This window comes from Canis lupus, chromosome 1, assembly GCF_003254725.2.
Source record: "Canis lupus dingo isolate Sandy chromosome 1, ASM325472v2, whole genome shotgun sequence".
Lineage (NCBI taxonomy): Eukaryota > Metazoa > Chordata > Mammalia > Carnivora > Canidae > Canis > Canis lupus.
The window spans coordinates 21,982,839-22,003,740 of record NC_064243.1 but is presented as its reverse complement, the minus strand read 5'-3'; the positions used below and the strand labels follow the sequence as shown (position 1 = coordinate 22,003,740).

The window sequence follows — 20,902 nt, the reverse complement described above, 5'->3', positions numbered from 1 at the left end:
GAGGGACAGCAGGAGTTAGGTGGATGAGATGGGTCTCGAGTGGGAGTAGCTCTGGGAAGGCTTTGGGGGGTCGCCAGGGGACCTACATGGAGAGAGCTTGATTAATACAAGCAAGAAAAAGCCAGGGAGCCTACAGATCCTTTGTCATTCTCAGGTGTGATGATTGGGTGTTCATGCTTTTGTGTGACCTGTGCCTCCTTCAAACCGTGTTAAGAACTCAGCATAACACTCAGCACTCATTCCTCATCTGACATGGAGGAGAAAAGCCAGGGAACCTCCATGTGAGCTCCATGAAGGATGCCTCATCTATTTTTGCCTTTGTCTCCTCTGTACCTAGAAGGGCTGGGGTTGGGTAGGCACTTTATGAATATTTTTTTGGATGAGTGGAGCTACTGGATGGAAATCTTGCAAACCTCTCTCCAAAGTGGTATTTTTCTGGCAACAGGAACATACTAGGCTATTATGCAGATGGCCCTTGAAATCACCTCAATCAGCGGTGGAGGAGGGGTGGATAAATACCTCCGTCTGCTTCCCTCAAGACAGATAACCTAGAGGCCTGTGCCACAACAGCCCCAGAGTCCCCAGTAGAGTTGCTTTCCAGTTTCCCAGAGTGCTAACTGCCAGATAAGTCACTTTTCCTAGGCTTCACTTCCTGCCATCTCACTTCCCACCTTCCCAATCAATTATTTGCATGTAAATCCTTTTCTTAGGGCCTCTTTGTGGAGGAAGGCAGACCAAGAAAAGTGATAAACAGGAGCCAGCCCAGTGGGCCCATTTCAAAGTTTGGAGATTCCTTGAGGTAAAGAGTAGACACTGAGGATAAATAAATATTAGGTAATATGAACAAATGTGTCCTCTTATAAACTTATTCAGGATGCTGTACACAGAATACATTTGAGGGGGGATGAGTGGAAAGGAAGCAGAGGCGCTGGAGAAGACAGAAGGACGGTGGCAGTGGAGCAAACACAGAGTAGATTTACCAGATGTCCAGGGGCGGGGGATAGTCCTAGAAGGGATGAGCTAGAGGCAAGGGTAGGGGATACCCTTTGGGTTTCTGGGCTGTACAGTCACAAGGACGATGTATACAAGTGAGTTGAGCAGCCTGGGAGGAGAAGTAGGCTGAGTGGACAGTGACGGGGGTGGGGGGGATAAATTCACATAAGCGTGCTAGTTTGAGATGTCCAGGTGGGTAGAAGTACAGGGTTTTGTCAGGAGGTTTAATAACACCCATATTTTTAAGACAGATACTGCATATCCAGGCATCAATCTCTTCCCTCTCCTCACCACTCTGCCACAAAAGATTGACTCACTTGCTTCTAGCCTGCCATTTGTTTCAAATACTGTGTTGATCAAAAACGAGGCTTTAAAACCTCTTTCTCTGTGCAACTGGTTGTGTATTGTCAATTGATAATGTTTCTGGAACCATTGGGGAATGAGATAGGCCCCCTCACCCCAGGGGATTTTCCAGCTAACAGGAGTGTAGTGTGTAGCAGGAATAGCGACTCAGTCTGCCTCTGTAGAGAGTGAATGCAAGGACCGAGACTAAGTTTGGAAAGAACTAGAGAAAATAGCCCACAAAAGCCAGTTTGAAGATTAAATGTAGGCAAATGGGTCCTTGTGATTTGGAGCTAGAAATCACCTGTCAAAATGAATGTGGATTTCCTGCCCTTGGGAACTTGAAAACATAAAATGAACTATGAATGCACACACACACACACACACACACACACACACACACATTTAATAGAAAGTTCTATTACAGATTATAAATGTCCCAAATATTTATAAAACTAGTTCTTCAACCGTGGATGACTTATTCCTGTGATTAACAATTGTTAAATTTAGCTGTACCTACAGTGATATCCTACAAGCATGGGGCGAGCATCTTATGTCTGGTAGAAGAAGGGTTTTTTTCTATCAGTTCCTTTCTAGCAGAAAGGAAGAGTCTGTGAGAACTCTTTCTACTTTTGGTTTGCTCCCATAGACTTTGGTTTGCTGTTCCTTCGAATTGTATCTAAAACACAGTAATCAGGCTCTGAGTAGAATTTGGTTTTGTGAAAACGGCTCGGTTACCTGAGGCATTTATCCCTGTCTATGTCTAAACAGACATTTTTAATTATTACAGATCCCATGAGTAAAGGAAATTGGACAAATATGCAATAGAATTGCATGTTATTAGTTAGCTACCCTCTCATAAGCTCCAAGAAATTCTAGTATACCTTTCTTTTAAGATTTTATTTATTTATTCATGAGAGACACTGATAGAGAGGCAGGGACACAGGCAGATAGAGAAGCAGGCTCCTTGCGTCGAGCCCGATGTGGGACTCGATCCCAGGATCCCAGCGTCACACCCTGAGCCGAAGGCAGAGGTTCAATCACTGAGCCACCCAGGCGTCCTCTGATATACCTTTGATTCCATTTACTGATTGTTTGATTTTCCTTGTTTTTCTTCCTTCCTGTAGAATGGCCCATACTGGGTTTGCTGCTGGGTCTGTACATTTCCTCTGACAGCCTCCTCTTCTTCCTCCCTAGCTATACCAAGCTCCAGTGTCCTCCCTTCTGCTCCCAGAGATGTGGTCCCTGTGCTGGTGTCCAGTCGGTTTGTGCGTCTCAGCTGGCGCCCACCTGCAGAAGCCAAAGGGAACATTCAAACCTTCACGGTCTTTTTCTCCAGAGAAGGTGACAACAGGTGGGTGCTATTAGTACCTCATCCACCACTTCCTTAGGTACATACTGTGGCATAAAGGAACCTGCAGGAGATCTTGAGCAAGGACTTTGGGGACCATATGCAATCTCAGCTCTGCTCATCATTCATCAGTAAGTGGAGATAATATATCTCCATGGCCTGTGTGTGTCTTTTAAAGTGGAATCGTTAATAGAATCAAATAAAGTCATTTATAGGAAACTTCCTTGAAAAAAGACAAGTATGGGAATATATGATAATCAGGTTTTTTTTTTTTAATTTCTTTGATTTTCAAAGTGATAAACAGAGGAACAGAATTAGGCTGTGAATTAACAGAACAGGATATGAAAGAACCACAGAGTGTAATCCCAGCTCTGTCATTGACATTACATGATCTCAAGAAAACCACATAACTTCTCTGAGCCTGACTTTACTGTATAATAAAGGGCAGATGGTACTACTTAGCTCCCAAGTTTTTTTTTTTTTTAGGATTAAATTATGTTGCGTATGTAAAGGTCATACAAGAATACCTACTATTTGGTAGAAATTGTTGTTCCTCTTTATTTTTTAAAGATTTTATTTATTTATTATTTGAGAGAGAGAGAGTGGGTGGGGGAAGGGCAGAGACAAAGAGATTTTCAAGCAGACTCTGTACTGAGCACAGAGCCCAACACAGGGCTGAATCTCTCACCCTAAGATCATGACCTGATCCAAAATCAAGAGTCAGACACTAAACTAGTTGAGTCACCTGGGCAGTTCCTCTTTTCACCTGTCACTTGATCTGTATATTCCTGCTTTCAAGACTGCAACCTATTATTTTCCTTGATTTTTCTCAACACTTTCTCTTTAAAATATTTCATGATTTTAAGACTTTGAAGTTTAATTTTTAAATGTAGCATAAGGACACCTGGGTGGCTCAGTGGCTGAGCATCTGCCTTCAGCTCAGAGCATGATCCTGGGTCCTGGGTCCTGGGGTGGAGTCCCACATCAGACTCCCCACAGGGAGCTTGCTTCTCCCTCTGCCTACGTCTCTGACTCCCTCTCTGTGTCTCTCATAAATAAATAATAAATAAATAAATAAATAAATAAATAAATAAATAAACAGACAAACAAATAAATATAAATAACTATTAAGTCTAAGGTAGATATTAGATAAATCCCAATTTCTTGTCTAAGAATAAATTGTGGGGGCACCTATGAGATGCATTTGATTAGACATCTGACTCTTGGTTTCAGCTCAGGTTATGATCTCAGAGTTGTGAGGTCGAGCCCCTTGTTGGGCTCTGCTCTTAGCTTGGGGTCTGCTTAAGACTCTCCCTCTCCCTCTGCCCCTGCCCCCCACTGTCTCTCTCTCTCTCGCAAATAAATAAAAATTAAAAAATTAAAAAATAAAGAAAAGAAACTAACATCTCTTTATTTCTTTAAATTTACTATACTTATTTTATATTCTATGTTTGATTATTCTAATATCTGTAGTTTTTATGAATCTGATTCAATGATATGTTTCTGCTGACTTTTCCTCATAGTGGCTTGTTCTTTTTCAAGTATGGGTGATTCTTGATTGTTAACTCTAATCCTTAGAAATTTCTCTGAGGGTATTTTTGAGACCAAGTATTAAAGAACAATCTTCTGGGAGGATGTGATTTACCGAATGAGACCATGTTAAAGTAGTATTTTGCTAAGGTTTGTTTAGTCCATACTGGTCTCATGCTGATATTTTATTGCTCATGAGAAAGTCCATTAAGTATGATAACATTTTTTTCTGCCATTGTTAACATATCAACTCACATGGGTAAATGCAGACTTGTAAGGAATTCTAAGATTTTTGTGTTGTTCTGTTTTAACTAAACCAAGGCTGAGAGTGTATGTTCAGTTCTTTCAGGAGGCTAATTTCATTTTCAACTTCACCCATGGAAGTTTTCTCTTTTAGGATCCTGGCTGAATGTGAGGTTCTTTAATCAGACCATACATACCACTTTACTGCAAGCTACATTTCCTATTCTTCTCTCCTATTGGTTTCTAAAACTTCTAGCCCCCAGACTTCTATTGATAGGCACATACCCTCAGGCTAACACCAGCTCCACAAGTCGGCTTTCTCAATATAATTTTCTTATTTTGCTGCCAGTATATTATAGATTAAAAAAAAACACTTTTTTAAATAAAAGAGATTTTGAATAATTTACGCAACACTTTAGATGTGCCATAACAGAAGAGTTTTTCATATATCTAATTTGCCATATTGTTTGAAATGGCATTTTGAAATATTTATTTGAATGCCTATATGATCGGTATCATTATTATATATCACTAGTTCTTGACATTTGAGCAAGTGCATTTGCATATAAGTATGTTCAGTGTTTGGGAAATTTTATTTAATATTAGAGCATAAAGCTACTCTAAGCACTTCACTTAGAAGGAATCAGACACCTGAAACTAATATTACCCTGTATGTTAATTAACTGAAATTGAAATAAAAGCTTTAAAAAAGAAAGAAGGAATCAGAAAAGCAAGGAAGCCTTCTTACTAGGCCTTTCCATTCCAATCCTTAGGCATTTTTTACTTTCCTTCCTCCTCATCAACATTTGGGTTTTCTGTTTTGCCAATTAAAGGCTGTCAAAGAGGTCATCATGTGAAAGCTCCATTTGCTTCAGAGAAACACTGGGATGCAAAACCCCACGACTCTGTAGAGAACTACACCTATTTACAAATATACTCAGCCAATGTACTGTGCCTCTCACGTAAGGATGGAATGTCATGTTCTTCAAGTGATGAGGATTTGGGTAGCGCAACTAGGGTCTACATAGATGTTGGTCTGCTGATTTGGCTGAGTCCTGAGAGCCACATCTTTTCTTCCATTTTAAACCTTTTCTTATATAGAACCATCTGAGGATGGACCCCCCCATTGGTAGGCAGGAGTTTCTGAGATGTGGCAGCTGCTTCTTCCATCCTTAAACGCAGACTGGATTCACTTTCTGGAAAGTCTACTAGCCAAAGGAAGTGTAGCCTGTTTGATTCATCTACATAGATGGAATATTTTGGGGGGTTGGGGGCAGCATGGGGAGAGTAGAGAGGGAGAGTGAAAAAGAAAGGGACAGAGAGAAATAGAAATGGCAAGTGCCCTAGGGGGACCCACTTGTTCATAGGGCTGAGCTCACACTGATCCTGGCTTCCACCATTCATTCTTTTGTAGAAGAATGACGTAGATGGCTGTCACAAGTGTCCCGGAGCCAACTGAGGTACCGAGACAAGGTGTGGGAAGAAGCCAGGATTCAAGTGTGAGGCTTAGTCTAGTCTCTAAAATGTGTGAGTGCTTTAAACTTACAGTGATCTTCAGGAACCCCCTCAGGATTCAAAAGGGCAACGTAACTTGGGCTGACCAGAGTGATAGTTAGTGTAGTATGATAATCAGAAGGAACAGTACAACTTTGTCCATGCTGCGTCTCAAAATGCTTTCTAGTCCGCAGCAATAAAGCATAGCATTTTCCAAGTTTCTTTTCTAATTTGACCTAACTTTAAAATGAGAGAAATATACATTGTACACATATAGCCCATGTTCCCTATGATCATCCATTACCACAAAGAAGTCGGCATTCATTTTAGCCTCATCTGCAGCTCTTTAACTCTGTGACCTTATGATGAGTCTTGTAGTCTTTGGATCTCAGTGTGTGCAGCTGTGAAAACTGGAGGTAATAATTCTTGCCTAATTATCTTCATGGAGCCACCTGGATTTCCTGGAGCTACCTTAAATTTACCCTGCCCAAATCATACTCACTGTCTCCTCCTTAAATTTATTTTCCTTTCTTTTCTTGGTATATGTTAGTACCTTCCATCCTGTTGACCAAATGGAAAACCTAAGTCATATTTTATTCCTTCCGGCCCCTTGGTTCTGCCATTAGTCATTCTGTCTTGCCAAGTCTACCTTGGCCACAGCTCGGCGATGCCCCCTTTATTCTATCTCCGTCATCACCGGTCTATCTCTGACAATAGCTTCTTGCCTTCTAATCCATCCTCCTCACTGTCTCTTCTAGTTATCTTTCTGAACTACAGTTCAGATTACTCACCCTACTGGGAAGAAAATGTGAATGTTCTTAAATTTAAATGTGATAAAATTTCTATATAAAGACATGCCATTAATAATTTATGAAGTCGGGACGCCTGGGTGGCTCAGTGGTTTAGTGTCTCTTGCTGTGACCCCAGGGTCCTGGGATCGAGTTCCACATCGGGGTCCCTGGGGAGAGCCTGCTTCTCCCCCTGTCTGTCTCTCTCTCTGTGTCTCTCATGAATAAATAAATAAAATCTTAAAAAAAATAACTTACAAAGTCTTTGAATGGAAGTCTACATCCAATCTATATCCAGGTAGAGTGTCGTTCCCATAACCCATAATGGTTAAGCATATGCCACTGAAGTCTAAATGGCTGGATTAAAAATGGTACGACTGTTTATCAGATGTGTGACTTTTGTGCATTTAATTATGTGAAAGACAGGAATACCATCTCTCGGGGATGATAGCCAAGGGGAAGATGAATCACGCCTCTCAGAATTGCAGTGAGAACTAATTGAAGGAATTGAAGCAATGCATCTAAGGCAGTCACTGCCCATAGGCAGAATGGAGGGGCTTGGAACAGTGTGAGCTCAGAGACAATGTGGGAAAGAGACTGAAAATAAGGCCCAAAGGTAGTAATCATAATAAAAATAATAACATTGCTGGTTTCATATGAACCATTTAATAGCTGCTCACTCTTTCCTACTTATAAACTTTTAATTCTCTCCTTATCTACTGAATCTTTCTTATCTTCCCAGCCCATGGATCAATGGTCCACACCCCTGCCGTTAGTCAGGGTCCTTGTCAACAGCCCTCCCTGCAGCCTCCTCAGCATCTCAGCTTCACACATCCTTCTTTTATCTCACTCTCTAGACTCTGATTTTCCTATCTTCCATTTAGGACTCTGGCTGCAGCAAACCTTTGCTTCCACAGGGAGCAATCCCTTGGTTCTACTGGTGTGTTCTTGGTCCTTCATCCCTTCTGTTTTCCTTCAGTCATTCAGCAGCTAAAACCCCAGAGCCCATTATTATGAACACTGACGTACAACCAAAGTTTTGCTTTGCTGTTCTTTCATCTCATATTAATTTCTCGGCAGAAGCCAACTCAAGTAAATGTTACTTTCCACCTATTCTCTACGTGTACTCTTGTAGCTGAATTCCTTGAAGAAAATATGTAATTGTGCTGACTAGTCTTTAAATTTAGAGCTACAGATATTGATCTGCCCCTTACCTGCTGCTGGAAATTGTATCACGTACATCAGGCAGCCTCTCTCACAACACACCCCTGCTTACATTTCATGTCTTTTCGTTTCAAGTCTCCAACACTTTCCTTCTTTCCCTTACCCTTAGTTGATTTTGCTTCTAATCTCCTAGAAAACAGGAGTAATCAGAAGCGGAGCTGGGAGAGCTTTCATATCTGACTTCCTAACCCGATGTGTCCTTAAGCATATGTCTCCTCAAATGTCTATAAAAAACTGCCCATACTCTTAACAAATAAGGCCAAATTTTCACTTATGCACTGGATTTTATCCTATCTTTAAACAAAGGAACAAAGCTTCAGCTATCCCCTTTCTCCCCTCATTATCGATTTGTCCACTCTATGGATCATGTCTATCAACATACAAGCGTGCCCTTATTTAGATTTTCCATCCCAACCAATTTCCCCCCCAATCCCATTTCTTCCTCCTCTACCACTTTGCTCTCTCTTCTCTTGTATAGCAAATTTCCTGGAGTTGTCCAACTTCACCCCAATCCCTTACCTCCTATTTCAATTGTGACTCTCTTTTTAAGGGATTTTATGTATTTATTCATGAGAAAGAGAGAGAGAGAGAGAGAGAGGCAGAGACACAGGCAGAGGGAGAAGCAGGCTCCTGCCTGATGAGGGACTCGATCCCAGGACCCCAGGGTCATGACCTGAGCCAAAGGGAGATGCTCAACCCCTAAGCCACGTAGGTGTCCCTTAGTTGTGGCTCTGTCCCTAATATCTCACGAAACTGCTCTTATCTGTAGGTTCACCAGTGGCTTCCATGTTGCTAAACTCAATAGTGAACTCCCAGTCCTTGCATTACTTGGGCAGTAAGCAAATTCTGTCATATTTGGTCACTTCCCCTTTTGTGACACTTACTATTCCCTCGGGTTCTACTACATGCACTTTCCTGGTTCTATTTTAATCCCTCTGGCCACTCATTTTTAGTTTCTACTTTGTACTTCAAATCTCCCTGACCTGTGAGTATTGGATTGCCCCAGGGCTCAGACTTTGAAGATCTCTTTTTATCCAGATTGTGATTTTACATTTTGTCAGTATGCTGAGTCTTCCAAATTTGTATCTCTGGTCTTGACATTTTACCTGCAGATCTGAATCATATATCCAAATTCTTTCTTGGTCTCTCAACTTCTGATTTCTTACAAGCATCTACAAATCATCAACACAGCCGAATATCTGCTTTCCTTCAACCCTCCTCTAAATACTTTATTATTCCAGAGATTGCCCCATTTCCATGATGTGTACATATTTCACTTTATTCAGGCCAAATTTTTTGGAGTAATAGTTCTTTTCTTTTTCTTTTTCTTCTACCCCATAACCAAAAACATCAAGTCTTAGCAACACTATCAAAATGCATCCTAAGTCCATGAAACAATATCATGCTTGATATTTGCCTCAAAATAATACTAAGGACTAGCTATAAGTTTCAGTTTTGAGCTGAGTGGTGGGAATAAAGTGGTTTGGCGTATTATTTTTGTTTAGTTTTGTTTTGCTTAAAATTTTCCATAAAACAAAAATAAAGTCAAATAAATGAATAAAAATAAAACATATGCTGAATCTTACCTTCTTGCCCCTTATTTTTACCACCTAGTCTCATCTGAACTATTGCAATAACCTCTCAAGGCTGTTCTCCCCACAGAAACAGGAATAAATCTTTTAAAGTTTTTTTTTTTTTTTTTTTTTTTTTTTATTTATTTATGATAGTCACAGAGAGAGAGAGAGAGAGAGAGAGGCAGAGACACAGGCAGAGGGAGAAGCAGGCTCCATGCACTGGGAGCCCGATGTGGGATTCGATCCCGGATCTCCAGGATAGCGCCCTAGGCCGAAGGCAGGCGCCAAACCGCTGCGCCACCTAGGGATCCCGGAATAAATCTTTTAAAACAGACCTTAGGTCCTGTTATCCTTCTGCTTTAAGACCCTCCAGTGACTTTTCTATCTCATTCAGAGACTCAGCAGGATATCCTTCCTGATTTGGCCCCTTGTTGCCTTCCTATACTCATCACTTACTCTTATCATTGACCTATTTGCTCACTTCTGTCCAGTTTCACTGGCTCCCTGGTGTTTCCTGAATATACCAAGAATCCTCGTCCCTCAAGTTTTTGCCCTTGTTCTTCAGCCTGCCTAGAATGTTCATCCCCTTGCCATCCATGTGGGCTATTCTCAGTAACTGCCACTGAGTCTTAATGAAGTGGCACCTTACCATTCCCTACACTCTTTTTCATTCATATATTTTTCCCCCAGCTTTATCACATTGTACTAATCGTTTCCTGATCCCCTTTCTTGATGCCAGACTATAAGCTTTACAAGGGCAGGGAATGTTCTTATCTCGTTAATTCACTGAGCTATTCTTAGCACCTAGAGCAATATGCAACCCATAAAAAAACACACAAAAAATATTTGTTGAGTTGAAGCCCTGCCTGAAATGTCAACCACTTTGAATCTCTCCACAGTTCTCAAGCTCAGAAGTCATCAATTTTTCTTTTATCTTCCCTTATTTTGATTACTATTATATTATCCCTATCTTTGTTCCAGCTTTGTGTTTCTTTGAGTACATGCATGTGTCCCTTTCTGATGACTGAAACCAGATCTTATTTATAATTCCATACCAAGTGTCTAGTACCATGTCTACCATGTCTGTAGACATTCACTGATTGGAACTAATATGATAAAGGTAGCAGAGAGACAGATGTGGTATTCTTAATAGCTAGTTCCTTAACCAATAAAACAAATTGTGTTACTGAGGAGGATGAATAAGCTGACTGAAGCTCAATAAAAACTTTGTTTTAATTGAGAAAAAATAAAAGTCGATTTTGAAATTTGATTCCAATATCCCTGTTCATTTTCTCTTTCTCAACTAGAGCAAATATATGCCATATGTCCCTGAGCAGTTTGCTGTGATGCTTATTTGCTTATATAGGTTTATTTAGCTCTTTAACACAATAGCTTTTTAAAAGGTGGTGGATTTAACATTTGCCTGAGACTAGCAATGACTTTGTCAGGCAAATTACTCTAGCTCAGATTATCATTAATCTGTCTGACTGGTTAATGGTGTCAATAATGCAAGTGCCATAGTTAACATTTTTTTTTTATTCAACCCCTTGAGTGCTTTCATTTCATAAGTCAGGGAGCAGCATAAATCCCGGAACCTGAAAGCCAGGATTCACAGAAATACAGTTGCCTCGCAGATATCCAGCCATCCCGTCCTTGTACCTAAAACATTATGGAATTGAAAGTGATCTTTGGAATCATAGTGCAACTTTCTGCTACTTAAACATTTAGAAACTGATACTCAGGGGAGGGGTGAGTCTCGAGCCTAAGGCCACAGAGTAAGCATTCATGACGAGAGGAAGCATTTATTGAATACTCACTGTGCCAGATGCCAGGCTAACCATCTCACATAAATTATCTTATTTCATCCCCAAAACAAAATATTATCCAAATGAGGCTTAAAGAAGACATTTTCATCTCTGATATACAGCTAGTGAGTGGTAGAAGCAGGATATAATGCAGGCCTGATTCCAAAGCAGGTGTTCTCGATCGCTACACCAACTTGGTCCTAAAATAGCTGGTGGATTAACCTGGAAGAGAATCAGACTTTCTTGATATTTTCAGAATTATGACATGAATTTCATCTATAGGCTTCTTTCCAGTAATTTTCTGACTTAATGGTTAAGTTGATTTGCATCATTTATTTACCAGTTATAGGCACAGTAGCAAACTTTATATATTATTATGTATTATATATATTTATATATATATATATATATTAAACATTATACTTCCCATTCCATAGTGTAAAATTACTTATGGAGTGTGACATGGTGTAGCCAAAAGCTTAAGGTAATGTGGCTATGGAACTCAACTGCATGGGTTTCATTCCTGGCTCAGAATCTCACTAGCTGTGTGGCCCTCATATGGGATGCATTCCTCCTGTGGGAAAATAATAGTAACTGACATGTATGACCACTTTAAAAATTAGTGCCTAAAATATTTGCATAATGCCTGGTGCTCCAAAAACACTCAGTGCAAATGATTGTGTGTCTTAGAAAGGAAAAGCAATGAAATACAAGAATTTCCTAATTTATATTTAGAGAGGAGTTTATCACTTTACAAATGTTAACCCGTCTGATCCTCTGATAAGGCAGGTATGCTAATTTCCATTTTAGAAATCAGCACACCTCACTCTCTTCAGAAAATCTACAAAAAAGAAGAAGAAAAAAAATCCCCACTGCCTAAGAAGCTACACAACTAGTAAATATTAGAAGAAAGATTTAAATGCAAGGTTTCTAGTCTAGTGATCTTTTCTCTGTACCATACAAAGTAAAAGACATTTCCTAAAAGAGGCACATATAAAGTACCGTGGGAGTTCAGATGAGAGAATTAAAACACTTTCATGAGCATCATTCAATTTAATCCTCACAATAACCCTGTGAGGTAGGCAGATAAGGGACTGGTATCTTCCTTTTGCAAATGAAGCAAGGAAGACCCAAGATAGGCCCTAACCTGCTCAAGGTCACACACCTTTCCTGTGGCAGAACAGAAGCTGGACTGGGTCTTCCCACTGCAGCCCTGGATGCTTTACATTGCTTTATGCTGCCTCAGAAAACCTCTGCTCGTGGCTCAGGATTAGAGGGCCACCTTTGCATGATTGACATGGAGGATTCATTTTAGAATCTGTCGTGCATTACATTTGCAACATGGTGTTTACATCTTCTTTCCCTGCTCTTCAGTGCTGAGGCTGTGCAGCTGATGAAGCTCGTTATGAAGGGAAGTGTTGTGAAGGAAAGAGAACAAGATTCAGAATCCAAAGCTCCACATTCTGATCCTGGCTTACAGCCTGGCAAAGTTAGCCCCCCTTTCACCCTGCTTCTCTGTAAAAGTGTAAAACCCTGTCCTTTCTACCTCAAAATGTCTTTAGATCATTGAGTAAGAGAATAGTGATTTAATTCTTCCAGTGGACTTAATGTATACTGAAAAATAAAACATGCCCTCTATAAATGCCATATACCAATGAATGACCCATTATTCACTTGTGAGTTGACTATGTGTCCGGCTCTGTGTTGGGAATAATAGAGAAGCCAACAGTCTCTTTGGAGGCAATTTAATAATGTCGGGTGGATCATTCCACTGAAGAATATATAACTACACGCTGAATTAAGAGCTCTAAGGCAAAGGAATGTGCTTCCGTGAGAAAAGGAATGTGTGCGTAGTGTCTATGCCATAATCAGATCTGTATTTTGAAAAGACGACCATAGCTGCAAAGTGGAAGTTAGACCCGTGTGGTCAGCCCAGTGGATCCAGGGAAGCCATCAAGGTGGTTGCAGAAGTCCAGGCAAGAATCATGGAAAATCAGACTAAGGCTGGATCAGTGGAGATGAAGCAGTTGAAACATATTATTCTAGAGATAATTAGGAATCAAAACTGATAGCACATTGGCAGTCATGTGAGACAAGGGATGTTTTCAAGAATAGTTCTTAGTTTTCTGGCGTATTTAAATGGTAGGATGGTAGGGTGACTCACTGACATTAGGATGCTGGGAAAGACCCAGGTTTGAGCATGAAGATCATAAATCCAGCTTCAGACATATTGCTTTTTATGTATATTCATGTGGGAATGTCAAGTAGGGCCTTCAGTATAAGGAACTGGCTGGAGCTCAGAGGAGAAGTTTGGGTCAGAAATATGTACCTGTATCAGGAATTTCTCAGCATATGGATGATAATGGTTGCTTTCAAAGGAGAAAATGGGTCACCAACTCTGTCCCCCACCACCCAAAAAAATCAAAATGAAACCAAGATGAGGACCAAGAACTGAGTCCTATTTATTAAGGGACGGAGGCTGAAACTAAACAAAATAAACAATTTGAAACAAATAGCTTTTTTTTTCCCATGAAAGGATAGTTTTTTTTTTATGTTTTATTGCAGTAGCTATTTGTTACATAACTAGTTTCTTGAATGTGTACTAGATGCTGAAACAGAGATTATATTAAAGTAAAATTTTTAAAAATCTGTTCCTCAGACTATGCTTTTTACCAATTCAAGTAAAAACAGAATTATTAGTCAAAATTTAGTCAAAATACTTCTGGCCAACTAGATGATCTCCATTTCCCATTATGCGTTCTCTGGTGGCAAGTCACCTCGGAACTCACTTTTCCTTCAAAACAGCACCTGATTTCAAACTCTATGGCTCTGGGGTAATAAGGAGTGTAGCATTGGGTAGCATTGCTGCTGTCATTTTGAGCTCTATTCTAGTAGACACCGTATTTTGAAATCTTCTCATCATTGTACCGTTCTTGTTTACACTAAAGAAAAAACAAGTGAAAGTAGAGTGTATAAAAAGGGGATGCTGCAAATCTTTCCATTGAAAGTAACATAATTCCTTCCCTATAAAGCACCATTAATGTAGCTTATCCCCCTGTGAAGAATTAATTAGGTGTTTGATACCTCAAGACAGCATTTGTTGCTCACCTCAGAGTTTTAACTAAATGTTAACACCCTGGTGCACTTGGGCAAGACAATATGTGTTTACTTAATATGTGTACTAGAGACATGTTACAAAGGATCCAGTAAGAAATAGTATCATCGTTAATCTTTAAAGTCTACTTACTTCTGAAATGTAAACACAAAAGTGCTGAATTCAGTCAAACACACACACACATGATTTTTCTATTCTCAATAAAGAATATTAGATTAGAAAGACTCCTTTGGGTAGATGCCACCCTGTTTTCAAATAATGAAAACAAAACCCAGGATGGTGAAGTGGCTACCCAACTAAATTGGGATGGAAAAATGGAATCACAACCAGATCTCTACACATTTTGGAGATTACACTATGTGGAGATGTTATGCAATTATTCTATTAACATTTTTACATTTATTTATGTATGCATTTAGAAATTTGTGAGCACGGGCAACATAGCCATTTTTATATTCAGTGGGTACACATGCTGAGTGCCAACAAAATGGAATATGGCTTCTCTTCTAAAGTTATGCACAATTGAGTCAAAGACGGGCATGCCTATTAATACAATGTGATATGTGCTACAACAGCTCTATAAACAAAGAGCAGGAAAAGCATAACAAAGTATTTAATACTGTTGGAATGAGAGGACATGATGGTAGGGCAAGCTCCAGTCAAGAGATTTCATTTGAATTGCGTTTGAAGAATGAGCAAGCTTTTGCCAAACTGAGAAGAAACTAAGTCAGAACAAAGTGATTCCAGGACAACTGAAACAAAAACAGAACAAAACTAAACCAAACTAATGAAAGGAAGAATGGCAATAGACCAAGAAGCACAGACGGATATGGTGTTGTGGGCAGGGTTACTCATTATAGGTGAGTATGAAAAGGTGTGGGCCATATCTTGAGGGTCTTTGGATCTTGTCACAAGGAGTGGAGATGTATTGACCATAGAATAGCAGCCAGCACAAATTTGGGGCATGGAGTTGACAGATCACAGATGTCAGAAGAGTATCTTCGTCAATAGAAGAACTGGGAGGACCAATGACAAAAAGCCAGGAAAAGCTTTTATTACAATGCAGTACATTGTAAATACAAACCAGAGCAGGGGTTGGTTTCAGGCATAGAAGAATATGGCCTAACCAGAGTTAGGTCTTAATGCAACTAGTTCAAGGTACATTCTATGCCACCATCTTGATTCATACCTCAAAATGTATCAGCACCTACGACTTCACCATCTGATCTTAGGCACCATGCCTACTGCTTTATGTGGATTACATACAGCATCTTTGATTCTTGAGAAACTCTAGGAGGTAAATATTTTCATGGCACCAGTCAGCACCTGAGGAATCAGGCTCAGATAAATTAATAAGAAAGTCGAAATAACACCCCAGACTTAAAAATGCTGAATCCACTCCACAGTATCTATAGCATTTTGATGCAATCTCACTTTGATCAGATGAGCAGATTCTGAAAAGTGGCACCTCAAATTGAAATGCTTAGATTGAATCATTGTTTTAAACCACGAAGAGCCTATATTAAAGAAACTAGTGGTCAATCCAGGGCAGTACCATAGCATGTCATTAGAGAGAGGTATAGAGTTGTGCTGACATATTTGTGGGAAAAAAGCAAAACAACAACAACAATGACAAACTGTACGTGCTTAAATTGTATTTTTTTCCAGATCACTACCACAGAAGTATTTTCTAAAAGTGCTTTGTTCACACTTCTATTTAATATGGAGGAAGCATCAATTGTTCATATTAATGAATATACTTTTTTCATAACTATTATTAATTTAGAATACTTTTGGAGGGCTGATAGAGATTATGGGAACCTAAGACTCCCTTCCTCATAACAGAATCCAGCATCTATTTTTATATGTGAGTGATAATTTCATTATCTATTGGACATTCTTACATGGGCATACCCGGATTTTCTTGCCTCTTTCTCCTTTGAAGAATTCCTGTTCAAGAAATTAATTAATTAATTAATTAATTAATTAAATAAAATAAAGAGATTATGCCAGCATGACCCAGAACACAGCTCTTTCAGCTAAATTACTTAGGAGCATAAGAATAAAGTCAATTATGAGAGCGCTCTTTCCTTCTAGATACTGAAGAAGTTTGGTGTGCAAATCTGATCTTCAATGATAGCTATGTTGCTGGGATGGCTAGAAAAGATATCACAGCAGATGATTGATCCATCCCCCAGTGGTTTCTGAATGCCTAGCACTCTTTCTCCTTTAGAACCTTATGTCTTCTACCTAAAGTGCCCATGATCCAAATAGGTCCCACAGTTGTGGGGTGATATCAATACTGGGTTTAAAGGATGAAGATCCAGATTTTTAACTCTGCTATCCACTAACTACTGTGAGTCCTTTGAAAAAAAAAAATTTACACTGCTTTTCCAAATTACACATTTGCATCTGTAAAACGATCATAAAATCACCCAATCTATTATATAAAAGGGCTGCCTGAGGGAATGTATCTAAAAGTTCTTCTGCCAAAGAAAAATAAGTAAGATGCAAAAATCCACATATCCACATGGCATACAATCTGATTATGTGGGTTTTCTTTTACAAAGCAACTTGCTGGCCTAGATAATCTGAGGCGGGTAGAACAGAGCAGTGTGCTATGTAGTATGTGGAACATTATCTGTTGTATTTTAGCCCTGCCTACTCTCAGTTCCTGTTGAAGCCAACCTAGCCCTAGTCACAGTTCAGCCTTCCAGCAACTTAATGGAGAACTCCTAAGGGAATACCTAAACCTTAGGCTCTATCAAGATTCATACAGGGTGTTTGTTTGGTTGTTTGTTTTTATTATGGTAAATACACATACTGTAATAGAGTTTTAACCATTGTTAAGTATGGGGTTCTATGGCATTAAGTGCATTCATAGAGCTATCACCACTCTCTTATCTCCAGAACTTTTTCATCTTCTTCAGTTGAAACTCTGTACCCACTAAATAAGTTCTTCTCTCCCTCTAGACTCTAGTGACCACTCAGGGTATGTATTTTAATTATTAGCAGTACTGGATAAAATAACACTACTTGCTATAACAAACAAGCCCCAGAATTTATAATGGCGCAAAACCGTTTGATTCTAAAAGGTAGAAAATGGATGTTCCTAATTGACAGGCAGTTCTTCTCTCAGCTCTTATCAAGAATTCTGGCAAATTTTGACTCCTGTTTCATCAATATATGGCTCCCAGGGCAGCCATGATTGCCAACCCCAATCCCATGCGTGAAGGAAGAGAACACGGAGGTAACCACCTGTGCAGTTTTTCTAGGCCAGGCCTGGAATCAGCACATGTTGTATATACTCAAACCCACTGGGTAGACTCAGTCACATGGCTTCATCAAGACCTCCCGGGGGCTGGAAAATCTCATCCAGCATGTGAAAAAGAAGAAACGGGTTTGAGGATAAACCAGCTCATCTGTTGCATCCATCAAATTCAGATTGTATACATGCCCAAGAATCAACATTAATGCCCTTAAAACTTTGTTTTAATTTTTCTCCTTGGAAACCTGCTTTGCCCTAACAGAAAACTAGGTTTCATTTTAAATATTTCCACAAACAAGATAAAACCAAATGACAGAAATAAATGTACATATAATTCCACTAAGATGCGAGATATGATCTAGAAATAGAAGCCTAAAGAAACAATTGAATAGCTCCTTCTTCACCTGCCAGCCAATTATATGAGGCCAATGAGGACACAAATGTCTACAATCATGTATATCCTTAAAGAATACTTTGGTAATTATTGTTTCTTACACGTTAGCATCTATATCCATAGGGCTTGCCCTCCCTTAATATGCCCTACAAATTGTACCATCATCAGCACATTAATTCATTTGTTTGGAACCACTTGGGAAGCTTTTGATTGGAAAATGAATTGGACACATGTAGATGCGGCTCGAAGATCAAGGCAAGTAGACATGAGTTGCAATTTCTCCTCACGTAGAAGGGAATCTACCCTCCCTCACTAATTGCACTTCACTTAACCACAGGAGCTCAAGCTCCTTGCACATCGACACTTAGCATCTGCCTTTCCCTTTCATACGATGATAGAAAATGCATAAATGCATTTGTTGGCAATACTGACAAAGACCGATTTGTGGAATAATTGAAACCTTGATTTCTGTCATTAGCCGGATGTTTACAAAATGCATCTTCCTGTCTACATTCCAGATGTTTCTTCTTATTTTAATAGCTCTTTGTCATGAGTTTTGAATTCTAAATGGTAAAGTGTTGAGGGAAAAGATGTTAGTTTGCAAGTTTCATGGGAATGACATAAACTTGAACTCCCCCAAAACCCTGCAATATTTACATGTAGGCCCTTCCAGTGTGTTTCCCATAATCAACCTCAGAGGCCTTGATTTACAGCAGAGTCAGCGTGAAATGAGTAAGTAAACCTTGGTCCACCTCACTGCTTTGGCACATTAAATAAAAGTCTGGCTACAAGTATTGATGTTAGAATAATCTTTCCCTGAAACTTTTACTTCCCAGAGAACGAGCATTGAACACATCCCAGCCTGGGTCCCTTCAGCTTACTGTGGGAAATCTGAAGCCAGAAGCCATGTACACCTTCCGAGTTGTGGCCTACAATGAGTGGGGACCAGGGGAGAGCTCTCAACCCATCAAAGTGGCCACTCAGCCTGAGTGTGAGTATGAAAATAGACACATTTAGAAAGTATTTCTTTTTGCTGGCAATATCCTTGAATCCTGTCATAGAAATTAAGGTGACAAAATGGAGGGAATATTTCTGAAAGCAACATATTTAACTTGAGGATTTTTAAAGGTAAGATGACTTTTTAACAAAATGGACTCCCCACTTAGGCCAGAATGGCAAAGGAACAACTATAAAGACCTAATCCATCCATATGGTCTCCAGGTTCACTTCCTGAGTAAATAAATGACTGACTTACTCTGCCAGCATCTGGTTTCAGCCTCCTCCATGGACTTTTTAGGCTTTCCAAGTTTGTAAAGAACACCAAAGGTGAAAAAACAACCACATAGGACTTCCAAATAGAGAGACCTCTTAAAAAACTTAAACATGCACTAAATGCCCTGAAGGAGATTCCAAGAGTGAAACTCGACTCAAGAAATGTAAAGAGATGGGACCCCTGGAAGGCTCAGTGGTTGAGCACCTGCCTTTGGCTCAGGCCGTGACCCCGGGGTCCCAGGATCGAGTCCCGCATCGGGCTCCCTGCATGGAGCCTGCTTCTCCCTCTGCCTGGGTCTCTGCCTCCCTCTCTGTGTCTCTCAGGAATAAATAAAATATTTATAAAAAATTTGAAAAAAGAGATATAAAGAGATAATCTCTATTGGGCAATCTCACTACCCTCTAACTTAAATCACTACATTAAGCTACATCATCACACAGTGAAGCAGTTGAATGTTCTTTGACCACATTATAATTCAGTGATTTCTACTTTCATAAAGGAATAACTCCAAGGCTCTACATGTGAAGAATATCTATCTTACAAAATTGTGTGGGTTTTTTTTTCCTACAAACTTGTTATTTGAAAAGATTGATTACTGATGAGCAGTTTGCCAATTTTATTTTGTTAAAAATTTTAAAAGTTATAATCTACAACCTAAATAAAGTGACTACCTATAACAAACTACATTATTTAGACAGTTGTATCTACTCCTTTTTCTTTTTAGTAATGATACTGTTCTGCTTGGATTCCTGTTCATTTTATTTAAAACTACATTTCATTTTAGGATCACTTCACATGCTTCTAGAAGAAGGTGAAGTAGAAATTAGAAATATTTTAATTGGTAAATATGAGGAAGTAATGTTTGTATTATGTCACTTCTTGGGTATTTTATTTTAATTTTCTGAAAGATCTTAATTTATTTGCGAGAGAGTGAGAAGGTGTACATGAGTGGGGGGGAGGGGCAGAGGCAGAGGGAAGAGCAGCAGACTCCCCATTGAGCACATGCTCAGACGTCCCCAAGATCATGACCTGAGCCAAAGTCAGATGCTTAAATGACTGAGTCACCTGGAGCCCCTGCTTCTTGGGTATTTTAAGTCAACATGTTGAAGAAAAGAGAGCAGTAACCCTCTGATAGGTAGTCTGGGTACTGGTATTATGTTCTATATTTGGCAAAATCTTTTTTTTTTTTTTTCACTTAGCTAAGGTTACAAAGAAAAGATAATAAGAAATTGGTATAAAATATTTATTAGGGTGGGGGAGATGCTTCACCTGTACACATCCTAGAAATATTTGGCTCATAGACATAAAACCTCAGATAGCATTTTAAAAGGCATAGTTATGTACAGGTTTCAGGTAATGTTCAGGAAACACAGGCTCCCACGCAGGATCCAGAAGCTACAGCAGAACATTAAGCCCCATTCCATGCAAGACCTTGCACAACATCACTGGTTGTTATGCCCATGAATGAAGCTGGTTCTTCTCTCAAGTTTCTGTTCTTGAGAATAATT

The 20,902-nt window shown here is 39.5% G+C and overlaps 1 protein-coding gene and 1 pseudogene across 5 annotated transcripts in view; both read left to right on the top strand.

Moving 5' to 3' along the window:
- DCC (DCC netrin 1 receptor) overlaps window positions 1–20,902 on the top strand; it is a 1,086,886-nt gene that overhangs the window by 751,790 nt on the left and 314,194 nt on the right. For all 5 annotated transcript variants that reach the window (XM_035700550.2, XM_035700549.2, XM_025422244.3 and 2 more), the window contains 2 exons: window positions 2,533–2,689; window positions 18,958–19,112. In XM_035700550.2, coding sequence (XP_035556443.1) covers window positions 2,533–2,689; window positions 18,958–19,112 — 312 coding nt within the window. The remainder of the gene's footprint in view (window positions 1–2,532; window positions 2,690–18,957; window positions 19,113–20,902) is intronic.
- On the top strand, window positions 137–253 carry LOC112645748 (small nucleolar RNA U13; annotated as a pseudogene).